This window comes from Balaenoptera musculus, chromosome 3 (assembly GCF_009873245.2).
Source record: "Balaenoptera musculus isolate JJ_BM4_2016_0621 chromosome 3, mBalMus1.pri.v3, whole genome shotgun sequence".
Lineage (NCBI taxonomy): Eukaryota > Metazoa > Chordata > Mammalia > Artiodactyla > Balaenopteridae > Balaenoptera > Balaenoptera musculus.
The window spans coordinates 153096040-153113101 of record NC_045787.1 but is presented as its reverse complement, the minus strand read 5'-3'; the positions used below and the strand labels follow the sequence as shown (position 1 = coordinate 153113101).

Sequence of the window (17062 nt, the reverse complement as noted above, 5' to 3'; positions counted from 1 at the left end):
TTACTTATTTCTCTTTGATATTTATCTCTTCCTCCTCATGAATGACTGCTTTAGTTTGATCTGAAAACTTTTTTCATTATCATTAAATTTTTGAAGTCAGATTTATTGCTACTGATTTCTTTACTCATTTTAAACTTTTATTTATTTTCCACTGATTTTTATCTGAATTTTCTTTAATAAATATATTTGAAAATGGTAAAAGAAGATATCTTTATACATATATCTAAATCAGAAGTCTGTCATTTCTCCCTTACTTTACTGAAGCATTCTGAAACAACTTTCAAAATTGCAGTTTAACTAGTAACAGCTTTATCAACATTTTGAATAAACTTTTTGCATCCCATCTGCATTCAGGTTTCTCTCCTGGACTTTGAAAATTATTTTTAGTGCCCCTTGTGTTTTGTAATGTGTATGTTTGGACGTCTGGACAGTTTTTAAATAAGCGAACCATCTTATTAAACTTGGCATTTCCAAAGAAGTATCCAAGTTGGATCTGTGTTAGTGCCCCACCTACAAGACAAACCCCAAAAGAAAACAAACTATTGCAAAGATAGAAGTAATCACAACCTCTAGATATATGTGAGGCCCCTTTTCTCCAATCAATTGAGGAGACTGTCCTGAACACAGCACAGATTCTGCAACAACCCTGGTTGAGTTGGCACAGAGGCAGTAAGAGTACTTCTAGAAGCTATTCTTACACCTGGATAGAAACAACAACCTAACTGTACACGTAAGGTACTAAAAACCATGTAAATAAACCAATAAATATACCCCAAATCCAATTTCTCCTTAGCCAAAGCCACAAAGCACCCACGGCCCCTCTAATGTCAACAGGAGAAGTGTATCAGAGGGGAAGGAGGAGTGATCCTAATTGATTATGGTCAGTGCAAATATATGACCATGTGAACACATTGTGAGGCCTGTCCCAGGGCCCTGGAAGGGGCTTATGCAAGTTTGGGGCCCCAAAGCTTATATATTGTCAGCTTCACGGTAAACCCATCTCTGCTCCCTTCTCAAAACCTTCTGGGGTTCCCCACTGCTGCAGGATTTAGACTAGCCCTGTGGCCTGGCTCCTACACACCAACCCTGCTCTATCTCCCATGTCACACCAGGCACCGGAGCGCTGACTGCTCTCTGAACAGACCACACTGTCTTTGTGAGCTCCTCTGCGAAAGAAGCCCCTAGCTCCACTTCCTTCCCCACCCCTGGAGTAATGCAGGGACCCCCCTTGCAGAACAGAGACGCTCACTCCCCCAGCTGTGGAGAGCTGCTTGTTGCTCGTGGCTGACAGTTGAGTCCCTTTATAGGAAATGCCCTCAGCCAAAGACAGCTGCCTAGCCCAGAGTCATGCCCTTTTCCTAGGGACAGCCATGGCCAGAGGTCAAGGTGGGGGACAAATCTGAACGGCCAGCCCGGAGCTCCGGGCAGGGTAGGCTGAACCCACGTTGTGACCACACCACTGTTCAATGACTCTCTTTCTCTGCAGGTGTTAATCCTGACCATGCTCCTCAGGAAACACCTTGCCATTAGCCCTCTGTCTCAGAGCCCATTTCCAGGGCAGCCAAGCTCCTGTCTCCATGCCCACGTTGCTCCCATGTATCCCTCCTGGTTCTCGACTCTTGTCTCCCTAGATTTGTGCACATCTCTGCTTGGGAGCCCACCTTGCCTCTTCTTCCTTACACAGGCCTCTCACTCCTCCCAACCAGCTGAAGCACTCCCAGGTCTGCTTTTGCACCAGTCTGAGCCCACAGAAGGCTCTGCAGAGGCTGCCATTCCCTGGATTCTCTTTCCTGGGCTCTGGGCAAGTGATCAAGGGTTCCACCACCACCAGATTGGGCACCCAGGCACATGGCCAACAAGCACGGTCATCAGCTACCTGGGGTCTGGCAGGCCTGGCTCCAGGTCACCAGTGATGTTGTTCACATCCTTCCTGGGCCACAGTTACCTCATCTCTCACCTCAGAGCTCCCCTCACTCAACCAGGGAAGGGAAAGACCCACAGAAATGCTTATTAGTGTCCCCCTCAGCTGGTGGAGCAAGGGGAGGGCTGGCAGGAAAGGAGGAGGGCCCAGGCAGGGGAATGCTGTGGACTGAATATTTGTGTGCCCCAAAATTCACATGTTGAAGCCTAACCCCAACGTGATGGTATTAGAATGTGGTGCCTTTGGGAGGTGATTAGGGTGGAGCCCTCATGAATGAGATTAGTGCCTTTAAAAGAAGACAAGAGAGAGATGATTTCCCTCTCCAAAATGTGAGGAAAGGGAGAGAGGATGGCAGTCTGCAACCCTCACCAGAATCCGACCATGGCGACACCCTGATCTCGGATTTCCAGCCTCCAGAAGTGTAAGGGATAAGTGCCTGTTGTTTAAGCCACCCTAGTCTCTGGCTTTTTGTTATAGCAGCCCCCGTTGACTAAGACAAAGAGGATGGGAAGGGTCCTGGCACCTCTGAAGGTTGTGACGGGGCCCAGCCTCTAAATCACTGGTGGGCATGGGAACCAAGGCCCGGGGGGATGGAGGAGTCCACATAGTGGTCCCCCTGTCCCCACTGAACAAATTGGTCCCCAGTTTGTAAATGAGGAGCTGGGCATGGGACAACTCAGGACACTCCACAGGCCCATGGTGTGATGGATCACCTCCTCCACAGACTTGGGTCCAACCAAATGCACAGAGGCAACACACACACACTGTAGAAAATATGAAAACAAGGCAAAGCAGAAAGACAGGAAAATCACCCTAAATTCCACCACTCAGAAGCTGTCCCTCTAATATTTGGTTTATTTCCTCCTTGATGACTATGAGCATTTAAAAGAGTGCAATTATCCCAAATGAACAATTTTATACTCTGATGCTTCAGTGTTATTATAAAAGAAACATGTTTAATATTATTAAAATGCTTTATAAACGTATGTTTAAATGCCTACAACTATTTCATCCAATAGAGAGGTTTAAACATTTAAAAGCACAAAGTCACATGTCATGAGTGAATTCAGAGCCCACACGTACCCATGGACAATCCTGACCAGGGCTGCCTCTCCGGATAAGTACCACGGAGAGCGCTGGTGCACCTAAGCAGGGCTGGGAACACTGCCAGGTTGGTCTGAAAGCCTGAAAGGCAGACTGTTCTTTTCAGGAAGTGCACATTTAGCACTTCTGAACCACTGTGGTCCTGGGTTTCCGTTCTCCACCCGCCAGCATGTCCCAAGCTGGTACCATGTGCCAGGAGCCTGGGCTGTGAGGATAACTGAGTTGGACACTTAGGTGACTCACCCGAGGGGTAAAGGATGGCTCAAGGTCACACAATGAGGAGGGAGGGAGGGACCCAGGGCTTAAACTCCCATGCCCAGACAATGGGCTGTCCCTGTTGTTAGGCCTGCCTACCAGTTCTCGACTATGCAGCAAAACATGGGGCATCACAGGGCCTCTGCACTTCTGGATAAGCACCGTGGCACACGTTTCTGAAACAGTCCTTCTGAATTCATGAAAACTTAGGGTGGGTGTTGCTTCCCCAAGATACTGCAGGTGAATGTGAGACACATGAAGGACTCCTTCCTGCCAAGACACACTGACGCAGGAGCCATCCGGACCCAGCTGGATCTGCACCCCGCCCGTGACCCTGACCCTGGCTCAGGCAAGGAGGGCAAGGTGAGCCCACAAGCCCGGCCTGCAGGGTAGAGGCACCTGGGGGGACCCTCTGTGCTTGGCCTGACCCTGCCTCCAGGGTATCCAGGGCATACACGGTGTGGCCACAGGGCGCACCTGTCTGAGAGCAGATCTGAGCCATGTCCCCAGCACCCTGGACAGGGCAGGTCATGAAGCAGGCTCAAGAACAGCCATCATCAGCTCAATCAGTCCTTCCCTCTCTCCCACCATCACCCAGTCTCCTGGGGAGCCATGTGTGTTAATCAGGTCTTTTGTTTTCTGGATTCTGATGCTTTGACTTCTGGGCCTTGCTGACCCTGGGGGGACTGTCCCTCCCAGGGTTAGCCAGTGCCTAGAAATAGTAAACAACTCATCCACTAGCGCAACTTTCAAGTGCAAACTAATCAATCCAGAGCACACAGAGCCACCTCCTTCATCAGGGCTCCTAAATTCCAGGCCACCATCCTCCAGCCTAATCTCTCCAGGGCCAGTCAGGTGCCAGACAACTAGGGGCAGCCCCTATGCCCCAGAGCCCACTGGAATTATTCACACCGGCCAATCCTAAGCCTGCTCACCTTGCCTTGCCGTTCCTTTCTGCAGAAACCGCAGCTCCTGCCGCCCTCTGCTCTCCAACTGATCCTGATGTTTCCCTGTGTGCCCGACCGCCCCCCCTCGCCCCCCTGCCACGGTGTGGTGTGGCCCCTCCCTTTGGGATCTATGAGGAACAAACTATCTTTTCAATGGCAATTGTCTTGATCTGTTGGCCCTACTGTAACTCAACTTTTCTACTAATACATCATACTTTAAAACATCATGCTCCTCTCATCCACCCTCCCCAGCCATCCTCACCGCGCTCCCACCCAATGAGGTCCCCCCGCCTGGAGCACTGGTCCCACTTCTCTCCACCCTTCTGGATTTGGCTGGGGTCACTGACCAGGAAGCCTCTCTGAGCTCCCGACAGGTCCCTCCCCATCCCGTTCCTCACCACCATGTCATGGCTGCCTCGTCACATTCGTGGCCGACCCCCACAGGCAGCGAGGTCTGATGGAGGAAGAGGGACCCTGACACATGGATGGATGGATGAATGTGAAGCTGAGGTGACTAATCAGCCTAATCCTCAGGTCCACTGCCCACGTCCATGTCCAAGATCAACAAGCTCACCTCTCCCCTCTCAGCCAAACACGCCTGCCCAAAACTCCTGATTCCATGAGAAAGCTGTGTGCCCACTGGCCCCCATTCCTCACCGCCCATCCTCGCCACTTGATCTCACCAACACATGCACCCTGCACCCTTCCCACCCCATTGTGGGAACCCAGGCAGACAAACTGAGGGGCATCAAACTGAGGGGCAGGCAGTGGAGGTGGCTCATCTCTAGTCTTGTTCCTTCTCTCCAGGTCATCTCTGCGGATGGGATATAGATACATTGTTCCGTCTCTGGGAAATGGTGGGAAACTGTGAGTAAGCAGGGAGATAATCCAGTGATGGAGGCCAAGAGGGGAGAATGCGCTTGGGATGACCCACTGTGGACATGAGGACCCCAGGCAGAGCCTGAGTGCTGTGTGACCCCCTGCCAGGGGTCTTGCAACGGGGGGGCAGAGAGGGATGGAAAGGGACAGCTGAGCTTGGCAAAGTCCTGGTCCCTGAGATGACCTGCTATTTCTCCAACCTGCCTAGACTTTCCCCCTGTTCCCTTCTGCCTCTCCTCTCTCCTGGGCCCTGTGGCTGTTCTTACAGGAAAGGGAGAGACAAAGGATGATTGCTTTCCAAATATAAGATTACATTGCAATAAGTAACTCATAGAGGCAGAGGATTCTGATAGGCCCCCGGGAGGTGCCCTTCCCCTCCTCCTCTCTCCCTTTGCCCCTCCAGCCCCACTCCACACACACACCAGGAATCCCTCACCTAGGTCAGCTTTCTACCCATGCTCCTTGTGAACGAGGGCAGGCTGAGCTAAGCCCCAGCTCCACCCCCTCAATCAGCACAAGACTGATTTTTAATATATAAAATGATGGGGTTTTTACTGGGCTAAATGAACTAAGGGTCCTACCACCAAAAAGAGTGAAATGTCGTCACCGAGTCAGTGCTTTCTGTGAGAAAGGGTACTTTGGCCACATCTGCCCACCTTCCTCACCAGACCCCACGCCCACTCCCACCTCCCGCCCAGGAGAAGCGGGCCAATCAGCTGGCGGTCAGGCACTCTTTGGCCCACATTTTGCAGTGGTCAGTGGTCCTGTGGGTGAAGGCCAGCCACACACACCCCTGGGCGAGCACACTGTGCGGGGTCTGCTCCCACTCTTTCTCTCCACCCAGGGCTGGACTTGGAGGGGCAGACTGGGGAAGGAGGCCATGCTGAGCTAGTCTCATTCTCCAGTTTAGCACTTACTGGGCTCCCCATTGGGGTTATGGCAAATGTTTTGGGGCCCCATTCCCTCCCTCGAGCTCCTGTGGGGAGCAGGGCTACGAGGTCAGTTCTGGCATTACTAAGTCCCTGGAGTATTACTAACAACATTTCATTTCCAACTTCTGACAGTTCATTAAGTCTAGGGGCACAGCTAAATCACCTGGGGCACCTCTTAAAAATACCGTTTCCTACATCTTCTAACAGAAACATACACGTGAATGTTCATTAGCAGCACTATTCACAAATACCAAGAGGTGGAAAAAACCCAAATGTCCATCAAACGATAAACAAATGTGGTATATCTATACAGTGGAAGGTTATTTGGCCATAAAAAGGAATGAAGCACTGATATCTGCCACCACACAGATGAACCTTGAAGTTATTACGCTAAGTGAAAAAGGCCAGACACAAAAGGCACATATTATATCATTCCACTTAAATGAAATTCCAAAATAAGCAAACCCATAGGCAGAGAAAGCAGATTAGTGGTTGCCAGGAACTGGAGAGAGGAGAGAAATGGGGAGTCACTGCTTAATGAAGTCTCTTTTTGGCGTGATGAAAAGTTTTGGAAACTAGATAGTGGTGATGGTTGCACAACATTATGAATGTACTAAAAGCCACTGAAAGTGGTTAAAGTGATGAATTTTAAGTTATGTGAATTTTACCATAATTTTACAAATAAAGAACCAAACAAAACAATTCTCAGTCCTTATCCCAAATCAAAATCTTCAGGGCGGACCTGGAAATCCATATCTTTAAGAAGCTCTGCCAGGGCTTCTAAAATAAAGCAGAATTTAAGACCTGCGGTGTAGGAACCTCAGGCTCAGGTGGTTTGGGTGCCTTTCTAGGCCTGACTCTGGGGGACGTGTGCTGGAGTCCTCTCCTGGGCCTCACTGGATGCTGCTGGGTCTGTGTGTCTTCCCTGGGCTGAATCCTCCTAGGCTCATCTGCATAAGCCAGCCCCCTAGAAAGTGCTTGGCCGAGGAGTGGGAGTGTGATTTCATCTGAACCAATGAGAATCAGGCCCGGAGTTTGGGCTGGAGGGAGAAGCCCTTTGTTCTGCTGCTTCGGAAGTAGGAGGTGGGAAGGTGGGAAGAGGGCCTGGGGCAGCAGGCAGGCGCTGCTGGGTGGCCATCCAGCTACCTCCAGGGACAAGTCTGCCCACCAGGGACCAAACACCAAGGCGCCAGAGGATAGAAAGGCCAAGCCTGATGCTGGGCCTGAGGATCCCGTGGTCCACCAGAATGTTGGCCAATATTGGCCTCAAGATGAGGTGACCCAGTCACCCACAGTGTGCAGGGGGAGATGGAAGGCTGCTGGAACCCTGAAACTGGTCCTCAGAGGAGGGGATTCCTGCAGTGGGGCTTGAAGCACATTGAGGGGCTCTGAGACATCAGGTTCCCTCCCACAGAAGAAAGAGTGCACGGGGCAGAAGCTGTGGAGTGTGGGGTTATTAGAAATGAGGAAGGGGTCCCCTGAGAAGACCCCTGGCCCCACTCCGAGGGCCCTGCGGGGCCTGTCCCTGGAGATCTGTGCATGTCACAGTGCCTGGCCTCTGCCCCAACTCACCTTGCCAGGTGCACACATGGTCCCATCCAGGGGAGGCCCCTTCTTCGTCTTGCAAAAGTAGGGGTTGTCAGGGTGGCTGCACCACAGCTGCTTGCAAGGGTCAAAGGTCCGGAACTGGAAGAGAGCGCCAGCAGCTAGCCAGGCCACCTCCCACTTCAGGGACCCTCCGGGGGTGCCGCCCTGTCGCCCAGGGTCCTCTTGCACAGCTGCGGAGCCAGAAATGACTTGTCCACCCATGACAGGCCTGTGTGGTGCCCTGAGCTCTGTGTGATTCTGGGGCTGTGAGGACCTCGAGCAGACAGCACGGTGCTTCACATCTTTGCAGGCTGCTTGGCCTCCCCAGCCTCCAGACCGTGGTGTCTGCACCTCTCACGGAGCCTGGACAGAAAGCTGGGCACAGGTGTGCTTGGCATGAAGGCTTGGTGGCCTTCCTCCGTCCCAGGCAGGAGGGGCGGTCGCTGCAGGGTCCCATGAGCACTCACTGCTCCCCCGCTGAACACTCCCCTGCCTCAATCCCTCCTAAAGCCATGTCTGGACCAGCCGGGAGGGCTCTGGGTGCCGACTGGGGAAAGAGCAGTGGGTGTGGAGGGAGAGGCTGCTGTTTTGGAGGGCTGCTCCGCCCTGTGCCAGGGGGCCACCCAACACCAGCCGCCTCCCAGGAAGCCAGGCCGATCTGGGGCAGACTCCCCCCACCCAGCCCTCAGAGGTGTCGTGGGCTCCAACACTCACCGCGGTACACATCATGTAGCCAAGGCCGAAGTCAAAGCGGCACTGTTCGTTCATGGAGTAGTGCAGCCCCGGGAGCTGGGGCAGCGCTGGCCAGTCGTGGGTGAAGGGGTCATCCCGCAGGCAGTCATAGGAGCTGTGAGGGGACACATGGGTGCCACAGGCTGCCTTCAGCAGGACTGGCCATCCAGCCCAGGAGGCAGCTGAGGCCCCTCATGGAGCCTCGGGGGTGGGCCTGCCTGCACCCCCCAGCCCTAGGCTGTGCTGCCTCAGTTTCCCTGCTGCACCTGTTTTCTTTGGCATAAGCTACCCAGGACCAGGCGTCCATTAAAGGTGCAGCTGTCATAACCACTTAACACCACCAAAACCTAGCCCCCAACAATGGGATCCCCCCCGTCCTGTACTGCCGTCCCCCTCTCCCCTTCCCTGCACCCCAGGCTGGAGGCGCTGAGTCCGGCACTTCGGGTTCGTCCTTGGGAGACACAGGTGGTACTCACTGCAGGTAGCGGCTCAGCTCCTGCTGGCTGCAGCGGGACCAGTGGAAGCGGTGGAAGGCTGCCTGCACCAGGGGCGCCATGATGCTACCCAACTGCACCTCGTCACCGCAGCGGTTGCCCTGCCCATCGTGCTCCATGCCCAGCCTGTGCGGGAAGACAAGGCCGCCTCACTGGAGCCTCACCTGGCCGCACTCACCTGTCAGCTCCACCCCGCCCTGATGCTCGGAGGGCACCCCTAACCTCCCCCACCTTAGTTGCCTTGCTCTGCCCTGAGCAAGGTGGTACCCATTTTCTACCAGCTAACTTTAAAGTCAGGGGCACTCTGAGCTGACAGCATCCAGCAGCAGCCCCCTCAGGTATCCTGTCCCCAAGGCAGAGCACTGTTACATGACAATGCAGTGGAGGCAGAGGCGTCCAGAGCCAGGCGGAGTAGTTTCCCCAGCTCCAGCTCTCTGCTCCTGGGGAAGGCTCCCTCAGAGCCTCAAGTTACACATCTGTAAAATGGGTTAAGAAGAACACCCCACCACCCCGCCCCGCCCAGGTGCTTGAATGGCATAATGGGTGGAAAGCCCCCAGCTCCTGCCTGGGGCCTTCAGCAGAAAGTGGGCCTCCCGCTTGTCCTGTGCAGCACGGGGACAGGACATCACATCCCAAGGGCTTTTCATACAGGGCCTGTCCCTCTCAGGGCACAGAGGAGAAGTGGGGCCCCTTGAACCCCGACCTTCCTCAGACAACAAGGATGGTGAGTCCACTTACACGTGGCCAGTCTCATGGGCCACCACGAACGCTGAGGAGAAGCCGTCCTCGTGGTTCAGGGTGCAGCTGCGGACAGGGTGGCACATCCCAGTGACAGGAGCATAGCCTGGAGGGGGACAAAGGGCGGCTCCAGCTCCCAGGCTCAGCGCCCTGCCCAAATCTGGGGGCCCTTACCCCAACACCCCTGGAGCAAATGAGCAGAGCCAACTGCCCCCGTGGCTGGCATGGCTCAGGAGACCACCCGTCCCCTCCCCCAGGGCAGCGGGCCTCAGCCCTGCCCGTCTGTGGCCACACCGCAGCCAGCTCAGTTTCCCAAGTCCAGGTCTCACCTGCTAAGACTTTCTGCCACCTCGGTAACCTCCTTCCCGCTATCCCCTTTCAGGCCACCTCCCGCGTTCCTCCCCCTGCTTGGCTGAGTGACCTTCTGGCCCCTGGGTAGCACATTGTCTCCACACCTGCTCCTGGTGCTGCAGGAACCCTGGCCCCGGTGCCTGGCATCATACCCCGAGCCCACTCCCTCGGGACCTTCCCTGGCTCCCTCGTGGTCCATAGGTCCTTCTCTGGGTCTTCAACTGGATGGATTTCCATAGTGCAGAGAAGGCTACAGTGAGGGTGGCCCTGAGCTGTTCAGGGGCCGAGTCAGGCAAGGACAGCCAAGGTGCTACGCTGCCCTGCTGAGTCATGCAGAGGGGACTGGCTGCGTGGATTGGGGGGCAGACCAGCCACAGACGACGGGGCCCTCGGAGCCCTCGGAGCCCTTGGCCCAGCAATCCTGCACTCTGACTGAGGAGATTATGAGCCACATTCCTGCTGAGGGGTTCAGGGGTCTGTCCTGGGCAAGGTGGAGAATGGGGATCGGGAGTGGGAGGGGCAGCTGCAGCAGGTCAACCCCCGACATGGGATGCCAAGAGCCCTCCAGCAGCCCTGTGGGCCCACCCCACCCCTTCAAGGGCTTCTGAAGAGCCACTGAACTCACAGGTAACAGTGAGGAGACACAGTGGGTTTTGCCAGCCCAGTTACAGTGTGTGGTCCGAGGAAGCAGTCGGGAATGGAGCCTGACAGGGAATGAGGGCGGGGCTGAGGGATGAGCCTGAACCACCCAGGCAGCAAGGCCAGGAAGGTCTCCCTGTGGCATGGCTGGTCCGTGGAAGAGTGACCCCCCTTGACTAGGCTGAGCCTGATCATGGGGTGTCTTAAGGTGTCCCCAGGGAAGCCAATATTCCCACCCACGGGGAGGGGGAGGGTGATGGGAGGACATGACGACCCCACCCAAAACGGAGGAAATCCGGAGAACAGGGCCTAGCCACTTGCCCCTGGACAAGATACAGAAGTACGTACAGAGCTTTGTGTGCCAGAGGGGGCCTCTGTTTAGAAGCCTGGGCGTCCTAGAGGCCCACCAAGTGAGAAGCCAGCCTGTCCTCTGATAAATGGAATATTTCCTGCCATATCAACAAACAAAGGATGTCACAGTCACCAATGACTGCAGCCCTCCAACGTGAGCTGGTGAGGCCGTGAGGAAACTCAGGGCTGAAAAGAATACCTGCCATCTAGCAGCCATCCGACTGCAGCCACTCCCTTCCGTGAGCACTGAGGAAAATCAGGATGTGAAAATACTGGCCCCAGATAGCTGAGGTGCATATCGAAGGAATGACTTCAGTGAGCCTGGACTCTTGCATCTTCCCATACACAGAAAAGCACTAAATTCCTTACCTTGAGATATGTGGTTCTCTTTATTTAACAACAATCTTTTGACGTTCCCAATTACCTGCTCTTTGTTGCAAAACTCCTCTATATCCTGGCTCCTCCCCTCGTCTCCTCAGAGCAGTTTCTCAGAGTTTTCTGAAATGCTGTCTCCCGGGCTGCAGTCCTCATTTTGCCCCCAATAGCACTTAACTCGCAACTCTCACGTTGTGCATATATTCTTTTTTAAGTCAACACCCCCGACTCAGTCTCACTCTTCTGAGACCCCAAGGGGAGGTCCCAGGCAACGTGCTCCCAGAGAAAAGCACAGAAGGGAAGGAAGCGTGACGGGGGAGTGCTGGTTTTAGACTTGTCTGTAAAAGCATCATACCTAACCATTGTCTTTTCCCCTTCTAATAAACAGGAAAATCTATGTCGTAAAGCATCTTTTGCTCTGTAGATTTTGAGATGATTGTTCTCCAATCAGCGCCAGAGCAAACCTTTGCGGTCTTCTCTTTGTCCTTTGCATGCAAAGCTTGCACATGAATATGTGCCTCAGTATGAGTATTTCTCATTCACCTACATTAGCATTACATGAACCTTTAGGATCTGAAGACTTGAAAATGTATTTGCATTTTTTTCTTTATAGCCTTCCCTCTTATTTTATTCTGCTGCTATTTTCTTTCTGGAAATCTTTTTAGATAGATATTGTATTTCCTGGATTGAGCCTCTACATCAACTTTTCTCTCATATTTTAATCTTTTTGGATCCTTTGACTTTTTATTTCAGCTTTTGAATTTTCTATTTTACCCACTGAGGAATGGAATATTGCCTGCCACAAAGGACGTCACAGTCATCAGCGATTGCAGCCACCACCAGTGAGCTGGTGAACCCTGAGGCAAAGAATACCTGCCATCTAGCAGCCATCAGACTGTAGCCAATCCCCACGGTGAGCCCTGAGGAAACTCTGGATGTGAAAACACAGGATACTGGCCCCAGATAGCTGAGGTGCATATCAAAGGAATGACTTCAGTGAGCCCAGACTCTTGCATTTTCCCATACACAGAAAAGCAGTAAATTCCTTAACTTGAGGTTTGTAGTATTCTTTAATTAACAGTAATCTTTTGTTCCTATTACCTGCCCTTTGTTGCAAAACTCCTATATATCCTAGCTCCCCTCTCGCCTCCTCGAAGCAGTTCTCTCAGGGTTACTTGAGATGCTGCCTCCCGGGTTTGAAGTCCTAAAAATTTCTGTGACTCAACTTTTAGGTTGGGCATTTAATTTTTTAGTCGACACCATCAAATGTTTAATTTAATGAAAACCCTTTGTTCTCTAATTCTTCCTTGCAACCTGTTCTGGGTTTACAGATGTAGTTCCTCATTCTGGGGATATTACTTTATAAACTGTGCTTTTCCCTTCTTTAAATTATGTTTCCTCCGGCGTCAGTTTTATAATTTTATCTTGCATCTTGGTCCATCCTTTTCATCCTATCGTTTTTTTAATGTCTGGTAATCCTTGGCTGTCCTTTCACATTTTTAAATGAAGAATGAGGTCACTTAATATAAAGGTTGTATTGGTTTCTCTCCTATGGAACAATTCTGCTCCCTACTAGAGCTCTCACTTGGACCAAGGGCAGACAGGGTGCTCTGTCCGTCAGCTGGCCACACTGGTGTAGGGCTTGAAGGGGAGCTAGCAGCCCCCTCCCAGTGGAGAGGCACCCACACCAACTAGGAGCCCTACTCTGTGCTTGGTGGGATCTGGGGTCACACTCTCTCTTCCCACCTGCTTCCCACTGTGGTGCTGATCTGCGTGGCAAAGGGGGCAACAGTAGTGCCTCAGTGGTGTTCTGTTAACATGAACTAATCCTAGCTGATCAGGGGTCACTTAAGAAGTCTTTCTATTTATGTGAATATGACAAGTGGTTGGCAGAGAGAAGCTGTGGGTTAAGAGAGCAGAGTGGTGCATATGAAATAAGTCATGGAAGAAAGTTCTGGAAGGAATCAGCACCTATATCAGATAAATATACTTATTTTTATAAAAAAGGATCACTGGAATGATCAACTAGAAACTAATAACAATGACTACCTGTAGAGGATGGGGGTGAGGTGAAACAGGGTCCCACTCCCCTGAATATACGTTTTTATATAGGTCGTTAAAGCTCTTTCTTTTGAAGTATAATATACGCCATAAGAATGCACAAATCATAAGGACACAACTAGTGAATTATCACAAAGTGATCACACCTGTGTAGCCACCTCCCTGATCAAGAAATAAAACTGTCCCCACACTGCAGAAGCCTCTTCTTTCTTCCAACAGCGACTCCCTCCCTCCTGACCACCCTCCTGACTGTTAACACCACAGATTAGTTTTGCTCACTTCCAAACTTGAAATAAATGGAATCATCAGTATATATTCTTCTCTGACTGGCTTATTTCACTCAACATTCACTGCAAGAGACCCATCACGGTGTGGTGTGCAGCCTTGCTATATATGAAAATCTTCAACGATGATTGCAGACCTTCAATTTTTTCTTTTAGATCTGTCAGTTTTATATAGTTTGAATTTTTAAGTAAAGTTTCTTAACTTTTAAAGATTGAAAACTTATTCAGATTTGTTTTGTGAAAGCTGGAGGAAGCAAAAAACTCTGAAACTCAGCCTCGGATCCTGTCTGGTTTGAGGCTGCCAACCTCAGACTCTGCCCATTTCACTATCTTTGCTCGTCCCTGTCCCTCCCGGAGATGCAGTTTCCTGGGGGAAAGGTCAGAGTTCCTGGTGGTTTGCAAGAGCTAGGAGGTCACTAGCACTTACCCTTCCCCCTCGACACAGGCCCCCTTGCCCAGACACCCTTCCCAGCCCGGGCCAAGGTTGCCAGGGGGCCCTCGCAGGGCCAGGGGCTCACCTTGCATGCCTGAAGGCCCGAAGTCCTGCCGTGTGAGGAATATGGCGTGATCGTGGTACTCATCGTGGCCGGAGTCTGGCTTCTGCTGGAGGTAGGCCCAGCGGCAAACGTTCTCCAGACTCTGAGAGGGGTTCCCAATCTCAATGAGGCTCAGGGACTGCAGGGGCAGGAGAGACAAACAGAGGGGTTGGCGTCTGGTGGTCCTGATGGGAGCTGAGCAGACCCCATCTACTGGGGACCTGGCCCAGGTGGCGCTAAGCCCAGTCCCTTCTCAAGACCCCCTCCCACTTGGCTCCATTCTCCTGAGTGGATGGAAAGGCTCCCCGGCCTTTCCACACACCTGCACGAGTTTCCACACAAAGTCACTGCACAATTTCAGGTGAGACGTGGGAGCCAAGCTCTGAGGCCGTCTAAAGCCTCAAAGAGTCCATTCAGCCCACCCCACCTCCAGGGCCCTTGCATCCTATTCGGCCCCTGCTCTGTGCAGGCCCTGGCCAGGAGGCAAATGCAATGAACCTCGGTCACCCTGAAGAGCTTACATTCTGGCAGGCTCCAGGACAGGGGAGACAGAACTCCCAGTATGGCTACAAGCCCAGAGAAGGGGAAAGGAACCCTGTGCTTTCCCCTTGATAGAAGCTATTTGCAGAAAACAACACAAGGGAGGGAAAAACCTTGCAGCAGATACAGCAAAGGAGCCACATAAGGAACAGGAGCACAGGGATAATTCCCTCAGGAGCCACGGACGGGATGCCACTGGGAGCAACCACATTCCGTTTTGTGTCATGACACATACCTACTAGCCAAGGCTGGCTGCTGGACTGGCAGCACTGCAGCCTGATCTGCACCATGGCATTGGCATTCACTCTCTCATTCAGTCTTCACAACCACCCGAAGAGGCAAGACACTGAGGCTCAGAGAGGTCAAGTAACTTGCCCCAGGTCACACAGCTAGGAAGCCTGAAACCAAAGTTTATATTCAATCCACTGCCCTAAACTTCCTCCACAAATAAAACATACACCATATCATCTCAAAATCAAGTCTCCTATAAGCTGCACTCATCCCTTTTCTCTCCACAATCCTCACAGCAGACATTCCAGTTTCTGCTCTCACCACATACTCTCACCATCAAAGTGGTTCCCTCTAGGCAGAGAGTACTGGGAATGTTCTTCTCCACTTTAAGGATACATCTGTCCATAAAGTAGAACTATGCATTCTTTGGTAGACACGTAAGCAGGTGTTTTGTCTCTTCTCTTGCATAAATATATCCATCAAGCATAGCCATACATTTCTCTTTTTGTGTATAAGTAGCAGAGAGTAAGATATAGGGTATTGTTAGTAAGCCAGCATGTTGCAGAAGAAGGAAGAACGATTCAAGGCCAGGGAGGACTAGTCATTGCCAGGCATCTCGTGAGTTACCCAAGTCAATGGCTTACAAGATGGCAGACCAGTTCCCAAGTCCTGAGCACAGAGCCAATTGCTCCTGAGAGATGAGATCACTTGTTTTAATAAGATATAGTTGAGGGGCTTCCCTGGTGGCACAGTGGTAAAGAATCCGCCTGCCAATGCAGGGGACACAGGTTTGAGCCCTGGTCTGGGAAGATTCCACATGCCGCAGAGCAACTAAGCCTGTGTGTCACAACTACTGAGCCTGCACTCTAGAGCCCAAGAGCCACAACTACTGAGCCCACGTGCCACAACTACTGAAGCCCACGCACCTACAGCCTGTGCTCCGCAACAAGAGAAGCCACCGCAATGAGAAGCCCATGTGCCTCAACGAAGAGTAGCCCCCGCTCACCGCAACTAGAGAAAGCCCGCGCACAGCAACAAAGACCCAAAACAGCCAAAAATAAATAAAATAAAATAAATAAATTTTTAAAAAAAAGAAAAGAAAAAAAAAGATGTAGTTGAGTCCTAATGAAGTCAGTCATAGACTGGAGCGAGAGGTCTGGTGGCCAGGACCTGCTGGGCATTGGCACAGAGGTGGACAGCCCAGAGGATGCTGGAAAAGGGGAAGGGAGGTACACTCCTGTCCCCCTTGTGATTCGGAGAAGCATGTGACGAGCTCTGGCCAATTAGCTGTGAGTAAAAGTGACGTGTGTCTCTTCCCGGTCCAAGCACTTAATTGCCCACGTGAGCGCCTCCAGAGATCTCTCCTTGCTGGCATGTGAACCAGCATGTTGAGGTGGTAGCTGCTCTGTCACCTAAGCCTTGAGTGACAATGAGACCAGAGTCCTTTGCCAATTCACAATGAACATACAAGTGTGAGCGGGAAATCAATCTTTGCTGTTGTAAGCTGCGGGGACATGGAGCTTGTTTGTTCCTGCAGCACAACACGGCCCACCCCGCCTGACACAGAAAAGGCAAAGGAAGGGGACGTGGCATCTATATCTCATCCAAGCAGGTCAGCTCAAGACCCTGCCAGGTGATCACTGCCTCCAGAAAACCTTGAGAGGCCACAGCTCTGGAGAAGGAAGTGAGTGAAAGACTCTCATTTCTAGGGAAGGACCTTTGGCTGGAATGAGAAGGAAGGGACCCTCATGGGTGGATCTGATTTGGTGCTTGAGTACGGACCCCACTGGGCTTCAGATTGCCAGCCCAAGTCCTGATCAGAGGGTGATCACAAAGGCCACCGATGACCACTTGATCAAGGATGGCCGCAGAGCCCCCACTGGAGTGGACTCCCCCCGCTCCACAAAGCCCAAAACGCAGTTCAGAGCCTTGTTAGTCCATCTCCAACAAAAGGGCCTTGTTTCCCTCAGGGCCATGTCTCTCAACCCAAACATCAGGGGATTGTTCCCCTGGTAGGTTGCAGCTACTTTTGCCTGGGCTCTTCTGACAACAGCAGCCCAGTCCCCCTTTGGTAAAATATCCTCTCTGTTAATCTGGGACTGACC

At 52.1% G+C, this 17062-nt stretch overlaps 1 protein-coding gene across 1 annotated transcript in view; it reads right to left on the bottom strand.

Annotated features, from left to right (window-relative positions):
* ADAMTS2 (ADAM metallopeptidase with thrombospondin type 1 motif 2) overlaps positions 1–17062 on the bottom strand; it is a 217405-nt gene that overhangs the window by 24668 nt on the left and 175675 nt on the right. Inside the window, 5 exon segments of the mRNA XM_036848550.1 lie at positions 7611–7724; positions 8340–8472; positions 8834–8977; positions 9590–9695; positions 14169–14325. Coding sequence (XP_036704445.1) covers positions 7611–7724; positions 8340–8472; positions 8834–8977; positions 9590–9695; positions 14169–14325 — 654 coding nt within the window.